Source organism: Paramacrobiotus metropolitanus, unplaced genomic scaffold (assembly GCF_019649055.1).
Source record: "Paramacrobiotus metropolitanus isolate TYO unplaced genomic scaffold, Prichtersi_v1.0 Parri_scaffold0000143, whole genome shotgun sequence".
NCBI lineage: Eukaryota > Metazoa > Tardigrada > Eutardigrada > Parachela > Macrobiotidae > Paramacrobiotus > Paramacrobiotus metropolitanus.
Genome location: NW_026570363.1, coordinates 38,033 through 57,917, shown reverse-complemented (window position 1 = coordinate 57,917; position 19,885 = coordinate 38,033). Strand labels below are relative to the sequence as shown.

The 19,885-nt window shown below is 43.2% G+C and overlaps 2 protein-coding genes and 3 long non-coding RNA genes across 7 annotated transcripts; 2 read left to right on the top strand and 3 right to left on the bottom strand.

Annotated features, from left to right (window-relative positions):
- Nucleotides 1–329: 329 nt before the first annotated feature.
- On the bottom strand, nt 330–2,771 carry LOC129599288 (serine/threonine-protein kinase dst4-like). Its single transcript, XM_055497499.1, has 4 exons — nt 2,673–2,771; nt 2,061–2,597; nt 1,244–1,851; nt 330–1,136 (listed from the first exon to the last, which is right to left on the bottom strand). Exons 2-4 carry the CDS (start codon nt 2,563–2,565, stop codon nt 705–707), a joined length of 1,545 nt encoding a protein of 514 aa, XP_055353474.1. The 5' UTR covers nt 2,566–2,597; nt 2,673–2,771; the 3' UTR covers nt 330–704.
- Nucleotides 2,772–4,570: 1,799 nt separating this feature from the next.
- LOC129599304 (uncharacterized) lies at nt 4,571–5,592 on the top strand. Its single transcript, XR_008691900.1, has 2 exons — nt 4,571–4,759; nt 4,945–5,592. It is a non-coding gene; the product is annotated as an uncharacterized LOC129599304 (long non-coding RNA).
- A 2,782-nt stretch (nt 5,593–8,374) lies between these two features.
- Nucleotides 8,375–10,012, bottom strand: LOC129599305 (uncharacterized). The gene is made up of 3 exons (XR_008691901.1): nt 9,916–10,012; nt 9,716–9,786; nt 8,375–8,544 (listed from the first exon to the last, which is right to left on the bottom strand). It is a non-coding gene; the product is annotated as an uncharacterized LOC129599305 (long non-coding RNA).
- Nucleotides 10,013–10,245: 233 nt separating this feature from the next.
- Nucleotides 10,246–11,918, top strand: LOC129599293 (uncharacterized). Of its 2 annotated transcripts, XR_008691899.1 has the most exons (3): nt 10,304–10,462; nt 10,642–11,493; nt 11,583–11,918. It is a non-coding gene; the product is annotated as an uncharacterized LOC129599293 (long non-coding RNA). The 2 variants fall into 2 exon arrangements; XR_008691898.1 differs by having other exon boundaries at nt 10,246–10,462; nt 10,642–11,918.
- A 1,095-nt stretch (nt 11,919–13,013) lies between these two features.
- On the bottom strand, nt 13,014–15,761 carry LOC129599315 (uncharacterized). 2 transcript variants are annotated; one of them, XM_055497527.1, is made up of 5 exons: nt 15,607–15,761; nt 15,118–15,282; nt 14,690–14,966; nt 14,447–14,561; nt 13,014–14,033 (listed from the first exon to the last, which is right to left on the bottom strand). In XM_055497527.1, the coding sequence occupies exons 3-5, from the start codon at nt 14,963–14,965 to the stop codon at nt 13,063–13,065; spliced, it is 1,362 nt and encodes a 453-aa protein (XP_055353502.1). In that variant the 5' UTR covers nt 14,966; nt 15,118–15,282; nt 15,607–15,761; the 3' UTR covers nt 13,014–13,062. The 2 variants fall into 2 exon arrangements, with proteins under 2 accessions (XP_055353502.1, XP_055353503.1); XM_055497528.1 differs by lacking the exon at nt 15,607–15,761 and having other exon boundaries at nt 15,118–15,577.
- Between the last annotated feature and the right edge of the window lie 4,124 nt (nt 15,762–19,885).

The window sequence follows — 19,885 nt, the reverse complement described above, 5'->3', positions numbered from 1 at the left end:
ATACGAAAAAAATCCCGATTTTCCGTGACACTGTCCCAAAAACGACCACGTACCGTACTTTTAAAACAAAAAGCTACTATAACCTGTTTTCAAACGACAAATACGTTAGCTTGTCATTTGACCAATGGTAGCTCATTGCAATTAACATTACCATACTGACATGCTATGCGGAAGTCGCACAGCAACAACCGCACAGATGACCAAATCCACTCAAATCCACTCAATCGTATAAAGTGAGAGTTTGCTCTGGACTCCGTATACAGAGCTACCTACATCCGCTAGGTACAAGCGGAATGCCGTGCCTACCGAAAGTCAACGAGACCGAAACATTCAGGAACTTCCCAAATGTTTAACCACCCAACTAAACGAACAACGCAAACAGAACAAAACGGAAGGAAATGAACTTCCTTTTAGCCTAGAGCTAACATAGAAATTCTGCTACAAACCTTAATTCGACTTTTCAGCTAGAAGCAAGCCCACAGAATTAGTTGAAGTTATAATGTTCAGACTAATTAGTTAAGCTATTGCATTAGAAAATGACAACAAGTCATACAGTCATAACGGAACAAACAACAAGTACGTCACAACACATACGTAAGTTATCCACGCACAGCGCTTTAATATTCTAGGAATGATTCGTAAAATCGAAGTAAGAGTTTGTAGAAAACGCTTGTGTGATTGTTGAGGTAAAATACAGTTGCCTCTCAGTCAGAATCCGAGTCTGAGCCATTAGAGTTAGATTCATCCTGCTCATCGGTATCCTCGTAATCATCATCACCGTCATCATAGCCATACCCAGCACTACTGGTGTGATAATTCGCATCGCCATCATCATCATCATCATCGTCATCGTTTTGATCATCTTCCGAAGAATCGGCGTCAGAGCCATCATTGTGGAAGTGCAGATGCTGATGCACATGATTAGACTGTCGCACTTCCGTATCATTATTATCCGAAACTAAATCGGCCAGCTGCAGTAGAGTATTGACCAAAGTCGATCCAGTTTGCACCACCTTCTGCAGCGCGCCCAGTGGATCCTTTTTAATTTGACGGAATAGTCCGTTTCTGACGCCCTTCGTGTGTTCCATTACTTCCGATTTAAGCTTTTGGAACATTGCCTTGCCTTTCACAGCGCCCTGAAAATATAATTTTTGTTGTTCTCAAACTTGTAATTTCTTCGATTGTGGAAAGTGGCTATGCGGTCATTTGTCTTTCTACAAAATTGTGCAGTTTGCTCGGTTACCGTAATAAGTTTATGATTCAATAAATCTCTTGCTGTCGGTCGTTCGGATGCATCCGCTTTCAAGCAGAGATCAAGAAATTTCTCGGCATCCCGCACAAACTTTTCTGTATCGCCACAGTTCTCCCGGTTAAACTGCGGATAGCGGAAAGGTTTCTCTTGCGCCGATAAGGCTTTAGCAATATCCGTTCCACGCAGTTCCACTTTTTTGTCGCCGGATTCGAAGCGGTAATACCTCGGAGCGTGACCCTGCAGCATCTCCAGCAGGACACAGCCCAACGACCAGATGTCGCTCTTCCGACCGGTTTTGCCGAAATCCTTGTTGAAATTCTCTGGTGCCATGTAAGGGTACGTTCCCGCGGCGCCGACAGCATCCCCCGAACCCGTTGTCATACCGGCAAGCTGCACCGATATGCCAAAATCAGCAATCTTGGCGGTTCCGTCGGCCGTAAAGAGAATATTTTGTCCCTTCAGATCACGATGCACAATCCGTTTATCGTGCAGAAAGGCGAGACCGTTGAGAATTCCCGTAAAGTCGCGTACGATTTCCGATTGACTGTATCGCTGGCCGGCTTTCTCCAGTTTCTCATTCTTCTCCGAAAGCGACCCGCCTGCACAAAACCGTTTGTCTAAACTCTAATATACTCGTATTACAGTGTATGTTGAACTGCAGTACGAGTACTTGTTTGGTGGCATTATCAGCGGGAAAATAAAATAAGAGTTAGTAATTAATAAAATAATCCAAACAAAAACAAACAATAATAAAATAAAAATATAATAATACGTTAACAAACGTAAATTAATGTCTTATGCACATTACCTTCACAGTACTCCATCAAAATCCGCAACTCCTGTGCGTCACTGTACATTCCCCAGTCCAAATAATGGTACTTGACCAGATGATTGTTAGGCGAATCGAGCCCGATGATCGTCTTGAACTCCTTGATTATTTGCTTGATAGCTTCATTCGTTGACAGGTTAGAATCCCGTGGGTTAATACACTTCACAGCAAATTTCCCAGGTTGTACATTTGCGGCACTGGGTGTCGCCGCGTATACACCGTGGCTTTGTCCACCCGTGCCAAGGCTCTTCTCGCGATCAAAGTTGTACGTGAACTGGGGCCGAAATTTTTCGATATCCCAATGTCCAGTCAGACTGTTCGACGATTTATCAGTTGATCCATGAGTGGACCGGTCGTCCACTGGTGTGGTGACTGCGGTGGCTATCGATGAATCAACCTGCTGAATTATCCCGGTTGACAGTTGGGCCAATGCGCTGATGGTGCTGTTAGGAGCGTGCGAGGTTATAGATGTTCGGGAAGCCATAACGTAACATTCAGGATGGGAAGAGCATCGAACTAAAAAAGCCTTGGTTAAATATCTGTAGTCACAATGTTTTCCGCAATCGAGCGACCATTGCGCGGAGTCAGTACCGGTGTCCGCTTGCTTTGCCACTACCGGTACCGATGATCGATGCCTCAGATTGATGCTTCCGTTTGCAGTAGCGCCATCACGTGCACTTTTGTGGAACCGGCGACAAAAGCAGTTTAATTAATGAACTACGCCTGACGTATGGCAGAGATATCCTCCAGCTAGTTCGCATAATTATACGTTATACCGGGAAAGAACCTAAACAGAAGCCGAGCAAAATCGTGTAAATGAATCACTCAGCATTGTTCGTTTCCATTCATAATTATTTCAGTGCTATTAATTCTGGCGGCTTTTCTCGTCATACCATAAAGATGACGAAGTTTCCGGTTTGGCTAGCGTTTCGTGCAACTTGTACACTACCTGACAGTCTCTGTCTGTATCACCTATGGTCTAGAAGGAAAATAATCATGCAGTAAACGGGTACAGTGAGAACCTGTGAGGTAGAACTGTGAGATTGAACATCTGCGAGCAGTAAGCAGGCTTTACACTGTACGCCCTTCTAGGCACCGGCGCGTCTCGTAGACTGTAACATCCTACCGTACTGTGATTAATATTACTGAACACTTGCTTACATTGTACACGTGTGAAGGGCTGTAGGTGTGTAAAAGGCTATTTCCCGGGTTTCTTTTGTAAGCGACGAAACGGAGACTGACTGCAGCTCGAGCTCAGATAACACGCAAAAGGTACAAGATGCGTCAGAATCATCAGGATTCAGGGGAACATTACGAACAACATTTCCGTTTCGAATGATAACCTTCCCGCTTCCGTGGGATGAGTGTATGATATATTCTTCCGTAACCGATGCTTTCAGCTCCAATACGGTCGATCTATACAAACAATCACGAGACCGACTGAATGTCATGTAGTCCAATGTCGGGTAACCGACGACACGCACTTTTCGTGAAGTAGACTCCCAGGCGCAGTTAGTCGGCGTAATGCAAGGGAGAGCAATGGCAGGCATAATCGCACCGTTGCTCTTGGACTGAACGACGATACCTTCCCATGCATGCTGACGTCACCGACCCGGTTCGCAATCCATCGAACTGACCGTTGGTCAACAAATGTCACCAACATGTTAATGTCTAAGATTTTTGCACTGGATAATACTGTATGCATGCGCTGGATGGTATGTCGGGAATATAAAACACGGCCACAAAATGAGCGTTGTCCTCCAATAACGCGTGTAGAGACTGCACCAATTTGTACTTAAAAATTCAAAACTCCTTGGAAAAGACTTCCTTCGGAGTGTACCACAAATGTATTAAAACGCCCTGGAGCAGAACTCAACTAAGCTAGTAACAGTGACAGTGATTTCCGCGATTTCTTCGGAAATTGATCTTCCTGGTTAATTGGGAAAGCAGCACAATCACATATATACTTCTACTGCTACACCGCATCCGAATCCAGATCAATCTATTATTTGTTGTTTTTGCATTTTATGGGCTTTCCTTTAACTAAAAGCGTGTCCGGATATGTGTACATATAGATCAGTGCTGTAATTCAGCGACCGAATACATATTTTGTTGAACTTCATCATGTTATTACATATTCTGCGCACATTCAAAATCGAATTACAACACAAAGTAGTCTGCTCTTTGACAACTTGATTACTGCAACAATTATTTTAACGTCATTCGAACTCTTTCCTGATTTCAGCTGGTGCGCGTGGTTGAATAATTGTAGTTCGCTTAAAAACATTACTGAACTGAGTTAATCAAATGCATGGTGGTCAGTAATGATTACGATGCTTTGCGTTAAAGAAGGGGTCACCTGCAAACGCGGCTATCACATATTTCCTGTTTGACAACGCCTGATATGAAGACGAATTATCATGGCAGTATATGAATCTTTCCGAATGGGAGAATTACCATTTTCCATACTTAATATCCGGGTTGCGCGGAACACCGTTTATGAACGCCAGTTTCCACTTCCGGTAAACAACTACCTGAATTTACTTTCATAATATATAAAGCAGATAAATGCTATTGTACCATCGCAATCCCATTTTTCAGTTTTATTTGGCTCAAACACTGTTGCTGTTTCCTGACGGTTAAAGAATTCAAGTGGGGACGGCATTTTCCAGACGAAGGTAGGATCTAAATTACTCCGGTACCTTAGTAAATTTCGCTTCCAGAACAATAGTCTGAAGTTATACACAGTCGCCGCTGTACTTGTAGTCTGTAGAAGGTGGCCAGATATCTATTAATCTTCGAATTATGTAAGACAGCATTATCGCAGATTCCTAGTTTGTAGATATACGTCTGTTTTTTGTAGGAATGGCAAAGATGATAATGGCCTGTCTGCTCCTGGCGTTGGTGCTGGTTGCTCGCATTCAGGATACCAAAGCGGACACTTTCTACGGAAGCGTTGCGGCGGCGTGTAGATGGCTGAAGGATAACTTTGGCTACGGCTGCGACGGGCAGGCGGAACGCTGGATTTGGCAGACTTATCATCGTCTTCGTTATGGTGCCACCGACTGCAACTCCTATTGCATCCGCTCGCTGAACAGACCACGCGGTGGACGGTGCCTCCGACAGCCGAATTACGACCAGAGCACGTGGTGCCCTCCTGGACAAACATGCACTTGCAGTTGATACAGAAATAGGAGTTCGTGGGAAGTTGTATGGTGGGCGTGTACAGTACATATTCCTTAAAACTATGATAAATAAAAACTGCATAAAAACGAAACTGCGCAAAACCCAAAATACGAGTATAATAGCTTTTACTGCTGTACCACTTTATTGTGATCATTTATTATGATTCGTTATTAATTATTATTTGTTGATTATGTTGTTATTTATTAATTATGTTCTCTTTTTCATGTTTTTTGAATATTAGAATTTAGTTTTAATCAATGTAAGCTTGTGCAGGCGTATCGCTCTGTGCACTGTTCGACTGTTGCCGAATAAAAGTAAGAATGTACTCGTACTAGTAATACTAGTAGCTGTACTCGTATTGAACCACTTCTTTGGACGCTACTGCGATCGTTTAACTAGGCACAAAATAATAATGAACGCCTGTTACCGTGCAGCCCAAGTCAATCGCATACACCATATCCAGTTACCCGCAAATCCACCACAAAACGTTTTTTGCTGTTTTCCCCATATGCTGCCTGATCCGCACAGACGCAATGTCCAACAGTTCGCCAAATCCGAATTTGCTGTAGCCGCAGTTCAGATAACGTTCCGGCCATCGTCGAACCGGCCACACACAGGTGACAGATCCAATTACATCACTGAATCAGCTGCAATAAAATCCAGCGCGAATTTGGGAAAGCCCTTTTTTTTGTTGTATGTGATGGTCGCCACATTGCGCTAGTTAATATCGGGTAAGTTGCGTTGGGACCTTAATAAACTTGTACTTTGTTTCGTCAAGACGCATTCCGAGATTTGCTTTCGCGATTTATAGTAAGCGGCCAAATGGAGACTGATTACAATAAACGGCCAGAAAGCTCAACCAAAGCTGCAGTTTCTCCCGAACCAACGTTTTCCTTCCGCTCTGATAAGCTAACGAGCGTCGAGTGCATACAGTTATCTGCAGTTCCAGCAGCAACCCATTCTAGTTGTAGCCCGGTTCGTTCTCGGCAAGACTGCGACAGAATGCAAAACGATGAATTTTTAATTGTCCCCATTTCACGCACTTTCCTTGAGGTGGACTGCCCGTGGGTTCGGCGGGACCTGTTGACCAGTGTAACAAAGCTAGTGGGCACTATCAAACCTAAACGCGCTATGACCATCACACTGAAGGACCTCACCTCCCCCTCCGAAGATCCCGTTCATGCTGACGTAGATGAACCCAGGGCCTAAAAACTTGTGCCCACGTAGCACAAAGTGTGCTGACGTAAAGGTGTATGTGCTCACCTAGATGAGGACGTGTGCTTAAAAACTGCCAATACTCCCCTCTTTGTTGTGATTTTCCAACTTTTAGATGTTATTTTATTTTATCAGAGAAACGTAGTGCTCCCCATCTCTGACCAACTGCAAAGCAACATAACTTGGCAAAAGCGAATATTTTAACATAGCTCAGATCAGCATGTAAACTACTGTAGTCGTGGCCAGTTAGCTATTGTTTAATGGGTTGGCAAATCCGTTTCACGATCTGTCGGCTTTCAGAGTTTGAAAGTTTGACACAATGGACCGGCAGCGATGCTGACCTCATGCTGACTAACGCTTCACAAATTACCATGCTCACAGACGGTAAAATCTAATTTCTATCGCCAAGTTGATTTGACTTGCAATAATTGTCCAGCTGCGAAGCAAACCTGCGGATTATATCGAAGCGGAGGCCTTAAAGCTGCAGCTGGCTGAGTTCAAAATGGTAGCAGGCCGGAAGAAAGCATCGTTTTGAACCATGGGAAATAATTAACCCAAGAAAAACAAAAGGTGACAACTCCGTACACAACCTCTTACTCGGTTCACAACCTTCGACACCACCTTTTATTCTGCTCACTGCCTTTCTTTCCCTTTCGCGTTTCACGTTCTCCCATTAGAAAAAACTAACGAGAATTTTGCAATATTTGATTTCTTACACCACAATTTTGGAAAGTGTAAAGGAATATTTTGCTTGTACAACCAAAACAAAGGGGTTGCACATGCGGCTTGAACGATCGGAGGTGGCCAACTCATTCGCGTTCACACCCCTTCCTTGCGCTTCCGGTCAGCAGCTTTCCATTATCCCCACCCTCCCCACGCACTGATACGTTTCAAACAGGAGACGTACAGCATTAACGAGGTATCAGTGCAATTTGAATTGAAGTAGTTATGAACAGCTGGGTTGAGTGAAATAATCGGTGGATATCAGTCTGATTCGCCGTTGTCGTACAGACGGTTAAATCACTTAAATCACTTAAATGATTTAAGCGCACCGCCGGAAGAGGTTGCGAAGTGAACAAGGTAGTGCCAAAAAGTAATGGACGGAGTGAATGGTTGAGCAAAAAGTTGTGAAATGAGGGGTTTTAAAAGGTCGTGAACGGGGTACCAAAACAAAAGCAGGCAGCCAAAAAATGCAAAGAAGATCTAAGCAAAAATATACAACCTAGCATTCTGATATGCCATTGCATTTCCTGCTGGTAACTCGGACATGTTAGGTTGTGTTTATTTTTTTCATTTGCGGTAACAGTGTTCCAACTTCCTACTTAATTACCGAGTTGACAGTTAACACAACCATTTATTGAAAACCATATTATAGAAAACCAACCGGTTTCCTAAATTTCGAAAAATATGCTGACGGCAGTTAGAGAGCAAGGTAAAACAGACATGGTACGGAGAAATCACAATACTTGAACGCCAAACAAAGCTTAAAAAACAGCCACAAAGAAAATTTAAATTTAAATTGGCTATTTTTCTACGAGTTTCTTGCAGTTCTTGCAGGATACAGTACGTTAGCTTCGAGCTTCGCGTGAAGTCCCCCCCACCTAGTTGGATCCTAAATGTTTATTTCGTTTGGCCTTCTTTAGGAAATATTGTCTGCTTCAGCTTCGCGCGAGAAATGTACTTGCGCTGCATTTTGTTACAAGTTCTCTGAACGCTTCAGTTCACTTACATGGTGCAAAGATAAAAGATAGTCAATACCCTCCCCTTAGAAAAATTAAATGTGATCACGTAAATTTTGAAGATTTTAGGCTCTGGTCAACTTGAACCACTTCGTCAGCAACTCATTGCATTGACAATTGACTGTGCACTCACCAACAACATAGCGTCCAAGATCTGTGCAGTGGGGCCTCTGCCCTACGTCGTCCGACTCACTATAAGATTCGGCACAATGTTGATCGTCAAGAAGAACGATTTCCAGAATCTCCCGCAGTTACGGATGATTGATATATACAAAACGACAATCGGCACCATGGAGCCGTACACAATCACCGATCTTGTACACCTACAAAATCTTGGATTAGAAGGCGACTGGTACTAGTACTCGCGAACAGAATCCAGAGATAAAATGGAAGGTTCTGAATTAGTCCGCATGACCGATAAAGAAAATCAAAGTATTGGACGACTGCATTGCGACTGTTCGTTCGCTTGGCTTCGAAATTTCCTATTGCCAACGGAACGTACAGTGAGATGTTTGTCATCGGAAATTACATTTCGCCTAGTGTTAGGTCCGATAATGTAAATGTCCAGCCTATGTTCCATGTTGACTGTGCAAAGAATCTGTACACCAGCAATATCAATGTCGGTCCACTGTTCGCGTATAACACACAGTGTTTCCAGAACAAGTGCTAGGCTTTTGTTTACCAATACAGATCACGAAACACGTGGAGGTCTGTTTAATACTGAGCTGAAGACAAACATGCCTGTTCAATACTTACAATTAGTTGTAGAAAAACTATCTCTGATTGCTGGATCTATGTATTAGCACATGCAGATGCAAAATAATATGCCGTCAAACCTATAAGCATCCTTTATAAAAATTGATATAACAGTATGCAGTATCAACTATCACAGTACATGTTCCATCGGAAGACCTTTTACCCTTCGGAATAATTCTTGATATCTCTTGAATCTGCTCCCGGAGGGACATTTTCTTGGATGTGCTTTTTGACGCACATTTATAATGATGTCAAAAAATCACTCTTATGCCAGTCTGATCAAGATTTTGCGATTGAGCTGCTCCGTTACTTTCTGCAGTGTGAGCTGGAAGTGTCATGCAAACAATTGTCCTGTATTTGTCTTAGAGCGTGACTAGAGCCTGTAACGCACTTCGGTTTTCTCTGTTTTGCCCTATGCTGTAAACTTGGAGATGCTATTGAAAGTTTTTGACGCAAATCAGCGCAAAACGGCAAGATGGCACCCATTGGTACGAGTAGTACTTTGTTTTAGCTAAAGTGTATGTTAGGAAGGAAGCATTCTCACTGGAGTCCACGTTACCAGCCCTTTGCCTTCCCTTGCGCCATTATTGCAGTTTTTTAAGGCCTGGTTATTGATCGCAATATTTATACATGGCTTTTGCTTTTTATGATGATACTGATAGCAAGTAGTAGCTATAAAAATTAATAGACAATCTGCACAAATCTCGACCGTACAGACTGTAGTATGTAGTGCCATACCCTGCTCGAACGAACTATGGATGGCTGTTGGATTGACGCGGGCGAGTTGGTCCCGAGACTGTCGTGTTTAACTGCAATAAAACGTAGTTAACGACAAAATAAGCAAATTCGATAAACTACTGTTGCATCGTGTTTATTATTATAAACAGGATGCAACAGGGCAATTTCTTTCTGTTATTCAAACAAACAAAATAAATTACTTGTGCTCTGTTTTTTACTCCCTGCCTGCCCCATGCGCTCACGAATTCAGTTTGAATGAATCGAATGTATGCATGGTGACAACAACTGTGATTTCTTTAAGGAGGCGGAATGTTGGAAGCAGAAAGTATTTACTTACAAGTAATCGTCGTTATCGTTTCCTGTCTATCAAATGCAACCGCTATCACTCCGACAGCGTCATCTGTTCAAATAAACAACGACCATTGTGAAGTGGAGAATTAAACGAATAAATTATAGCTTATGGTGGCATATGACGTATTTTTATCTTTCCGAATGGGGGAATTGCCATTTTCCATGTTTGATATCCGGGTTTTGCTCAGCACTGTTTAAGAACGACAATTATCAAACTTCCGGTAAACAAACTGTCTGATTTTGCCTTTATACTCGTACTATATAAAGCAGATACTGTTGATGTTCTTGCAGCGTTGCAATCCAATATTAAATTTTTTTATTTAACTCGAAATTGTTCCTGATCCGAACGGTACAAGGTACAACGGTACAAGTGTGGACGAAACTTTCCGGATGAAGGTAAGACTGTAATCGCTAGCATTCCCTACTCTACCCATCCGGTACGAAAACTTTAAATTTTGTTTCAAGAACAATAGCCTGTGCGTAGTCTCCGTTTTGCTAAAACGGGCCCGGTGTTTACGAATTTACTGATTATCGCAAAATTTCCCAGCTTATCGACATACTTCTGTCTTTTTTAGAAATGGCAAAGATGATAGTGGTCTGTATGCTCCTGGCGTTGGTACTGGTTACTCGCATCCAAGATTCCAAAGCCGACACTTTTTACGGAAGCGTTGCGGCGGCTTGTAGATGGCTAAAGGAGAACCTTGGTTACGGCTGCGACGGGCAGGGGGAACGCTGGATTTGGCAGACTTATCATCGTCTTCGTTACGGTGCCACCGACTGCAACTCCTACTGCATCCGCTCGCTGAACAGACCACGCGGTGGACGGTGCCTCAACCAGCCGAACTACGACCAGAGCACATGGTGCCCTCGTGGACAAACTTGCACTTGCAGTTAACAACGCATTGGCAGTTTTGTGTAAAATTAAACCGTGCATAGGATATAGTTCAATTATGCACTTAGCTATCCATTTTTTTAAATAAAAAGCATAACAGAACCCCGCAGAATCTGCAAACTGCAAAACCTGCGCAGAATCTGCAAATGGAAAACTTCTGCTACTGCGCACCTTTATCGTGAATATGAGTATTTCACACCTTGACGTTTTTGTAATGACTGCTCATCTGCCTGGCTTCGAAATTTTCTTCAAGGGTATCCGTATTCGATTTCCAGCACAGCGTAGAGTGAGAGATATTCGTAATCGGAAACTAGATTTCAGATGATAATAATTATTAAAGCGAATGATGTTATGTCCAGCCTTTTTTCCATATTGACTGTGTAAAGAATCTCTTCCTCAGCGAAATCAATGTCAGTCCACTGTCAATGTCAGATCACATGATTTTCTGCAAGTTGGTGACTTATTGAGCTTCCCGGCAAATTTGAAAGAGATTCGCTATATCGCAGACGATTTAATGCTAATCGATGTCATAACAGTAAGTACAGTATGCTTCACTTTTATGTCCAATCCAGTTATGTGTACATAGATCCCCGCAGTATTTATATGAATTTACTACTTATACAGACGTTTTATGGGATTTCTGCATATTTTATCGATGGTCGTAATCGCATAGAATTGCCTGTCCTTGATGAACAACAAAATATTCCATCAAAGACTGTGCAATTGCCATTCGCCATCGGCATTTGGAGTGGGCGCAGTTGTCCAGTCAGCTTTTGCTACTTCATTCTTTTTTAGGCCCCTTTGTGATGTGCAGGTCGGCTTGCCTTTTTGCGGCGCCAAAATGTTGCCTTGTTGTCAGTTACGTAGCACTTTGTTTGATTGTTTTCGTGAAATTGTCAACTACATGTACTGACGATCTGAAATTGTACCAACCACAGGACAATAAAGGCTGAGACACTTCATATCTGTACACAACATTTGTTTCTGCTTGGAGGACAGAAGTAATGCAACATGAAAACAAGGGCTCGTTTAACAGTTACGGACAAATCACTCGCGTAGGATGATGAATCCCTGAAAGGAGAAAAGTCAGTATTACCCAACAATAGCAGACCTCAAGCATGTCCAGCTTTATCGTTCCCAGCCTGGTACTGCTTTAACAATTTTTTTGGTTCGAATTCCAAAGAGATAAGCAATAACCAATAACAACACATAGAAGTACAGATAGAAATATGCATGCGATGTTTTAATGCTACACTTACGTACTAGTCACGTATCGCCGGTACAACACTCGTACATTTACCGAGATGGCGAGACGATTTGCATGAGCGGCACCGGAAAGCAGCGAAGGGAAGAAAGAAAAGAAATAGCAGCAATAACTGGTATTTCAAAAATTCAGCTGTACACACAAATCTGATATTTTTCCTGCGCAATAGTTGCTAACATGCACGTATAAGAAGAAGAAAGCAGTTAGCGCGGAGATCAAAACATTGCGTTGTATTGCTTTCTATAATGTGCTGAAATCTCTTTCAGCAGAAGTTTTTCGCCTTTGTCATCGACAATTTTATTGATAATTCCGTTCGAGTTGTCTTTGTGCTTCCGCTATTATTGTTCTTGTATGGAAACTGGATAATGCGAATTTGAACCGTCAAGTATCTGTCGCAGTAGAAGTGTGATCTTAATTAACTTTCTTGATCGTACTATCTCATTTAACTTTTCTTAGAGGAGTTAGAGCCGAATTTTTTTTAAGAGTACGAAGTATACTTAAATGCGCCATCTTTATTAATTACGCAGGTAAATTTCTACCCTAGGTGTCAGTTCATTTTTGACGTTTGTCGTTGTTAGCTGCCATGGCATCTACGAGTTAAATTAGTGTAATTAAGTAAATAAATTAACTAATACTCTTTTCGCACAATTTAATTACGTACTAATGCCGTTTAATTATTTTAGTTAAAATAATCACACTTCTTGGCGTTTGATGGTATATTGACGCGTGAGAGCGCATTCTACTGTTTTTTTGGTGACATGCAGGCCTGGTATGTATTTACAAAACGGAGCTGTTCATGTGGGTAATTGTAAAACGACAAGCATCAAAGCAATCCACTCTTCATTCTTCCTCTTCATGGCTCTCATCCTCTACATCTCCGCCCTTGCGATTCGATTGATTGTTTTGCGACTGATTGCGATCATGCAACCAAACATGATAAGCGCATTCCACCGTGTCGCTCAAGTCAAGCTTACACATCTTCGTAACCGTTGCCGACAATTTCAACGACAAATCCATTACAAATCGATCGCTTTCTTTGTAATTCGTCTCAGCAGCTTCCATAGTACGCACAACGACAACGTCAAACAGCTCGCCCAACTCTGCGTCGCTGTAGTTTTCCAGAGCTTGCTGATTAACCAGTTTCCCAGCCACCATCGAGCTGGCCATATGGGGATCCACGGGCGCAGTCAGAGCGAAATCTTCCGCAGATTTCGGGGCGGCGGTTTTTCCCAAAACGAAAATTTTCATGTGAAACCGGTGCTGACCCATAATGCGGATGCCAATAAAATACTGATGGCCCGTATCCGCTCCGAGAAATACCGCAGCTTCCGCCAGAAACAGCAGCAAACTCTCGTTGTCATAGGACATCCCGAATATTACAACGTTTGCTAACCGGCCACTCTTATCAGGCAGCCGCTCACGGATACTGTACACTCCACCGCTGGATACGACGTGGATGAGAGCGCCGCCGCCCAGGCGGTTCGGGTACGTGTACGACACGGCAAACGTGAGGCCACATTCCTTCCCGTTGTTGTTCATACCGTCCATAACGTCATGCACAAGACTTCCGATGGTGCAGCTATCAACATCAGTGCCGAGACGACGAGCGAACACCATTCCGTAATGGACGAAGATTCGTCTAGATTGGCCCTGACTTTCATCGACGACCTCGTCGAACTCTTTCGGATGGTAGTTTTCGACCTTGCCCAGTATGACGGGCAGACTCCAGGGCACCAACTTCAGATCGATCACTTTAGCAGCCGCTTCTAAGTCTTTGAGCAGATGGGGAGACGCATTGGGAACGGAGGCTTCTGCAACATAAGAAATATTACACCACATAATATTATATGTGGTTACAATATAACTTTACACCACAAAACTTTACAGCGGCAAAAAGACTTAGTCACGGGAAATGTAATTAGGTTTCAGTAACTTGTTGCGGTTCCCGCTAAAAAATCCTTCAAATCTAACGGACGCCGAACGAGTACCACAAAGGACCTTGCAAAATTAAGATGTCTCGAACGCTAGAAGACAAAATAATTCGCTAGCCTCGCGCTTTGCGCGAAAAATGTCGTTATCAAGTATATCCGAAAGTGAAAGGTGTTGTTTCAGTGCGACGTTAAAAATCAGATGCCCTGCCCCACCCTGCCCCAGCCCCATTAGACGCCAAGGCTGATGCATACCGTATATTAAATTTCTTCTACAATATGCTCTGCTCCGTTACCTAGCTTTCCAGCTTCCATGCCACTCAGTTCCGACTCTAGCTTCTCCATCAAACAAAATACATTCATTTTCTCAGGTCCTAATCCTGTTTCAACCACCTGCTCGCCGAAAATATCCTAGAGCAGAGAAATTGCCATGGAAATAAAGTACTTACTTAGACGTTCACAAAAACTTAATTTACGTCAAAAACTGAGTGACCGAGTAAAAATCGGCAATGGTCGACCCATTACAGCTGGTCTCTCACCGAAATACGTTGGCGGAGTTCGAAGCACCGTTCTTTCACTTTATCACGCGACTGGTTAATGAACGTCAAGTGTCTGGGGGAGATATTGTACGTGTAGGTTGCCGTGGCTGTTAGAATTTTGTATACGGCATGCTCCTGGTCCGCTGCGGCCAAACAAACTGAGGCCAACTTCTCCAGTTCGCTTTCGGAGCAAGCAGTCGTGTCGAGGTCCTTGAGAGCCGATAGTATTTGGGCGGAGTCTTCCGACCACGCTGCTTCCACCACCCGACGATACATTCTACAGCGTCGCTTGATCAGCATATACAATTTTATGAGGATATATAGCTCCAAAGATAAAATGCACTGTGGTTGAAAAAATATATCCGTACAATGCAGTGCTTCTAAAAATACACCGTTGTTGATTTGCAAAAGTAAAGCATACAGCATACCTAAACTGAAGTTAAACTCAGGATAAGCCACTCTTCTTGATAACCAGAACACTCTTTTGCATTTGCATCAAACTAGACTCAAGCGAAATTGCTCTGAATCTGAATGGAAACGTCCGAAGATTCCGGTTACAGCTCCGGGTCGCAAAGTCGCTTAGAAAGACGAAACTGTGATAAAAAAGTTCAGAAATTCTAAAAAAGCTGCAATGCAATGAGTAGTAGCGCTAGTGGCACTGATTACGAATTTACGATGAAAGATCTAACGTCAAACAAATTGCATCATAGTATTAATACTTCAAGTAGTGACACTACTGATTACGATTGTGCAAAATTAATAGTACGTAACTGCGACTGCGGCGAACAGGCTCGGACGCGGGTATCACCGAATTCGCACCAGGGGCACTTTTTAAACTCAGAAATCATTTATCTTTCCCTTCTAATTTCCGAATACTTTGTTTAACAGTTAAACTGCGATTTATTTATCAGTCTAACACATATTTGCAATGGAAATCAGTGGTCCTTGGCCGTTGTTGCATCCGCAGGTGAAGTTCAGGGATCCATGGCACTTTCCGCTGCTGTAGCCTCGACGGCGACAGCTGCGTCGGCAGAGAAATCCCAGCGGACATCCGCACGACCCACGTGCCTCTCCTTCCGCAGCGGCAACTTCGTTGTCGTCCAACACTTCAACGTCTGTATGCATAAAATTAACAGGTACTACAGGAAGATAAGGATACTAGGCGAGTATTACCGCTCTCATGAAAGAGAACTACAGTAAACTGACTAATTCTGACCTTAACAGTAATGCCTAAAATATCGAGATCGGCCATATAAGCTGTACAAACACGAGTGTGTATTTTCCATACACTTGCTTTTTGGAAGTAGAACAAAACTTATACTGGTTGCGAGTACATAACGTAAGATGGCTTTTGCATTGAGGAATCAGTTCTTACCGGAAGCCATGCACGCAGTGACCAGGAGCGTAACCCCAACGAAAACGAGAAGTACATTGTTTGAGCGCATTCTTAAGGATTAGCAAAGAGCTGTTCTGAAACTTTTGACCCGTAAAAATTATGAAATGACCTTGATACCCAATCAAAATGATTGAATTATTATTTTGATAGTCAGAGTAAATTGTTTGTCGGCTAAAAGTTATCCTTTATATCCCGGTTCGATTTCGTAAAAAGGCATTCATGGATTAGATGTGCCGAGCACCGTCAAAATACGGAGCCAGGACGGATGCGTTTTAATTGTAACAATTTCGTTGTAATTGTACGTAGTCTACGTACTCCAGACGTACCAATTAACGTCAAACATTGCGCGATAACTCTACTTAAACATACTGTCACAAGCAATCCTGAATGTGACCCTAAAATAATGGGGAAACTGCCCAGAGCCTCGATCCCGGGAACAAAGATCCTTTATTCCAAGATCTGAGCAAGGCCCAAGCAGAGAAATCTAGAGAACTTACAGCGGCGAAGCCGCATGCATGCATCGGACCGCTGCTGTGCAGCGTCGAGCTGAACGCATGAACGAACATGAACCACTAAGAGAGCCAATCACATATGACAATCTAGAGGGCCACACCCCTACTCGTTACACTACTGTCGCCGTCACGTCTCGGGTCTGCACAACACACGTCAAAAAAGTGCTACCTGGCGAACCGGGTATATCATGGTACCAGCTCACTCAGCCGGATGTTTATGGGGTTTGCAAGACGGCTTTTTACTTTTGTAAAACGTCAATTACACAGATTGGAATAACAAAGCACCATTTACGCGCTATGGCTAATGATATCACCGATGGAAATTGGAAAGCACCCATCTACAACGTCAGCAACAGCGTGTTGCTGTTCCGCAGAATGAGTTAGGTATACGCCGTGTGTGATAAGAGTTTCGCATTGTACTGTCTACTAGGATGCCGCTTCCTTATCAGCTACGCGTTACGAGTTCCGTAATCAAATCGCACCGTTGACAACTGATATGCAGCGTTTCCTCCTTCAACAAGCGGCAGGCACCCTTGACATTTCTCCTCTTTTAGCTTATTTCCCGTAACTTTAAATTCACCGGGCGGGCGTTAAGGTAAATGCATCTGCGCCCGTTTTCCAGGTGACTGTGCGTGTGCAATAATAATGCTGTGGCATACGAGGTCATTCGAGGCCTCAGCTCACTGCCGGACGACTGGCCATAATATTGCAATCGTTACCATACTGACACCAAATTACTGATCTAGTACCGATCTAGCCGCTTCTGTTCTGGGAACTGTTGGTTGTTCAAAAGAGCTAGAAGAGCTGTTTTATTTGTTCTAGCTATTCGGTATATGAGATTTAATTGTAAATGGCATTTGCTTGTACAAGGTTGAAATTAAAAATTGCTCACTAAAAAAAATCTAGTAGGGTATAAAGGTTGCCGCACATCACAATTACAGCGCACAGTACTGATAATAATACTTGAAATAAAATTAGAGCAGCTATTAAAATTATACCGCTAGTTATTCGACCGAATAACCGGTTTTCGCTTTTCTTGTCTTCAAAATGCTTAATCCAGCCCCAACTAGGACAGGAAAATAATTTGTTTTACTAGCTGAAATACATCCGAAGCAAACGGAAGCGCTGTAACCACTAGTCTACTGTACTTGCGCTTGTACTGTACATCCGAAGCAAAGGAAGCGCTGTAACCACTAGTCTTTTTTTCTACAGTTCTACTGCTCTTATTAATTTTCTTAATGCGCAAGATGTTTTACCCCGTTGTATTCACGTTTTGCGATATCTTAGAGACCGGATATTGCAGTTGCAAGAACTGGGCATGCTCGGATTACAGCAGTTATGTGCACGACTTGTTTCCGACTTGATTCCGCAATTACAATTTTTATAGTAATGCGTGTGGTTACGTATTTGGTTCATTACGCTGCTGACCGATACGCAACCGGAAAAGGTGTACATATTTACGCACGTTAAACTTGTAATCGATATCTGTAACGAATACGACCGCTATCGCGCAGTCCGCGCCCTCTGTTAAGTAAATAGTCTCTAGTTATAAAACGAAAGCTTTTGTTATGCGAGTTTTATTGTGATCATTTACTATACAGTTTTATATATAAAACTGAGTTTTATCTACTTTTGCCAATGTTAAGCAACAAAGCACTGTCGCATTAATACACCAGCAAAATTCAAAGTCATCAGTTCGTGTCACGGAAACGAAACTAGAGCATGAAACTAGAGCGGTGATTCCCAGCTCACGAGAAATTCAAAATATGCTAAATATGGCATAGAAACACGAATTTTCAGCAGCACTAGCACAGCCACTATAGTAATCCCTTAACGCAGCAACATACTAAATTCTCTACTAATAGCAAAGCAACACCCTCATCAGTTTTCTTCTGCCGAATCAGGATGGCCCTCCACGACTCCTCCATTATCGAATGCTTGATCCTTTTGCGGCTGGCTGCTGTGGCTCAACCATACCGCATGAGCGTTTTGTACAGTGCGACTGAAGTCAATCGAAAACACCTTGCTCGACGATGCCGACAACTTCACCGGCAAATCCACCACAAAACGCTCGCGTTCTTTGTAGTTCTCCTCATCCGCTTCCAGGATCCGCACAACCATAACGTCAAACAGCTCACTCAACTCCACATCACTGTAATTTTCCAGATCCCGATCGTTGACCAATTTCCCGGTCACTGTACAACTGGCCATGCGTGGATCGACTGGCACGGCAGCACCAAAATCCTGCGCGGATTTCGGACAAGCAGGTTTTCCCAGGATAAAAATTTTCAAGCGGAACCGGCGCTGCTCCATAATACGGGCGCCAATAAAATACTGCTGATCCGTGGTCGGGCCAAGATGCACCGCGGCTTCCACCAGAAACAACAGCAGACTCTCGTTGTCGTAGGAGATTCCGAATGTAGCAATGTCTTCCACACGGCGATCCTCGTGAGATAGCATGTTCTGGATGTTGTACACTCCGCCACTGGACTTGACGTTGGTGAGGGCGCCGCCGTCCAGACGGTTCGGGTACGTGTAGGACATGGACGATATCATTCCGACGTTCTCTTCGTTTTTGTTCATACTGGAAACAAGATCCATTGCGAGACATCCGCTGGTATGGGCGTGTACAATCGTGCCGTGACGGCGAGCGAACACCATACCGTAATGAACGAAGATCCGTCCTGACTCTTGATAACTTTCATCGACCACATCGTCGAATTCTTGCGGAAGGTAGTTCTCGGCCTTGCCCAATGTGATCGGCAGACTCCAAGGCACCAACTTCAAGTTGACCACCTTAGTCGCCGCTTCGAGGTCTTTAAGCAGCTGAGGAACTGCACTGGAAACGGAGGTCACTGCGAAATTAAAAGATTTACATGCAATATTTTCCAGAATTAGCAATTGTCAAATCATATTTTACTGTTCATGAAAAATTTCTGGAAATACTGACAACCAATGACAATGTCAGACAGGCACCGTAGTGACCGTAGTGACCGTACACATATTTCAGTACGAGTATTATTACTGTAATAAAAAATGGAGTCAGCTGTATGACTTTATGCCCCTTCACCTTGTTTTCCCGCTTCGATGTCGCATAGCCCAGACTTCAACTGTTCCACCATGCGAAATACTGTCATTTTCTCGGATCACGATTCAGTTTCGACCATCTGCTCACCGAAAATTTCCTAGAGGTGAGAATTTGCCGAGAAAAATTATTGCAAGCAACCAGAAGGTTATGCTTGAAACCAATATACCACTCGGATTTCTCATTGTGAGCGCAGGCGTACA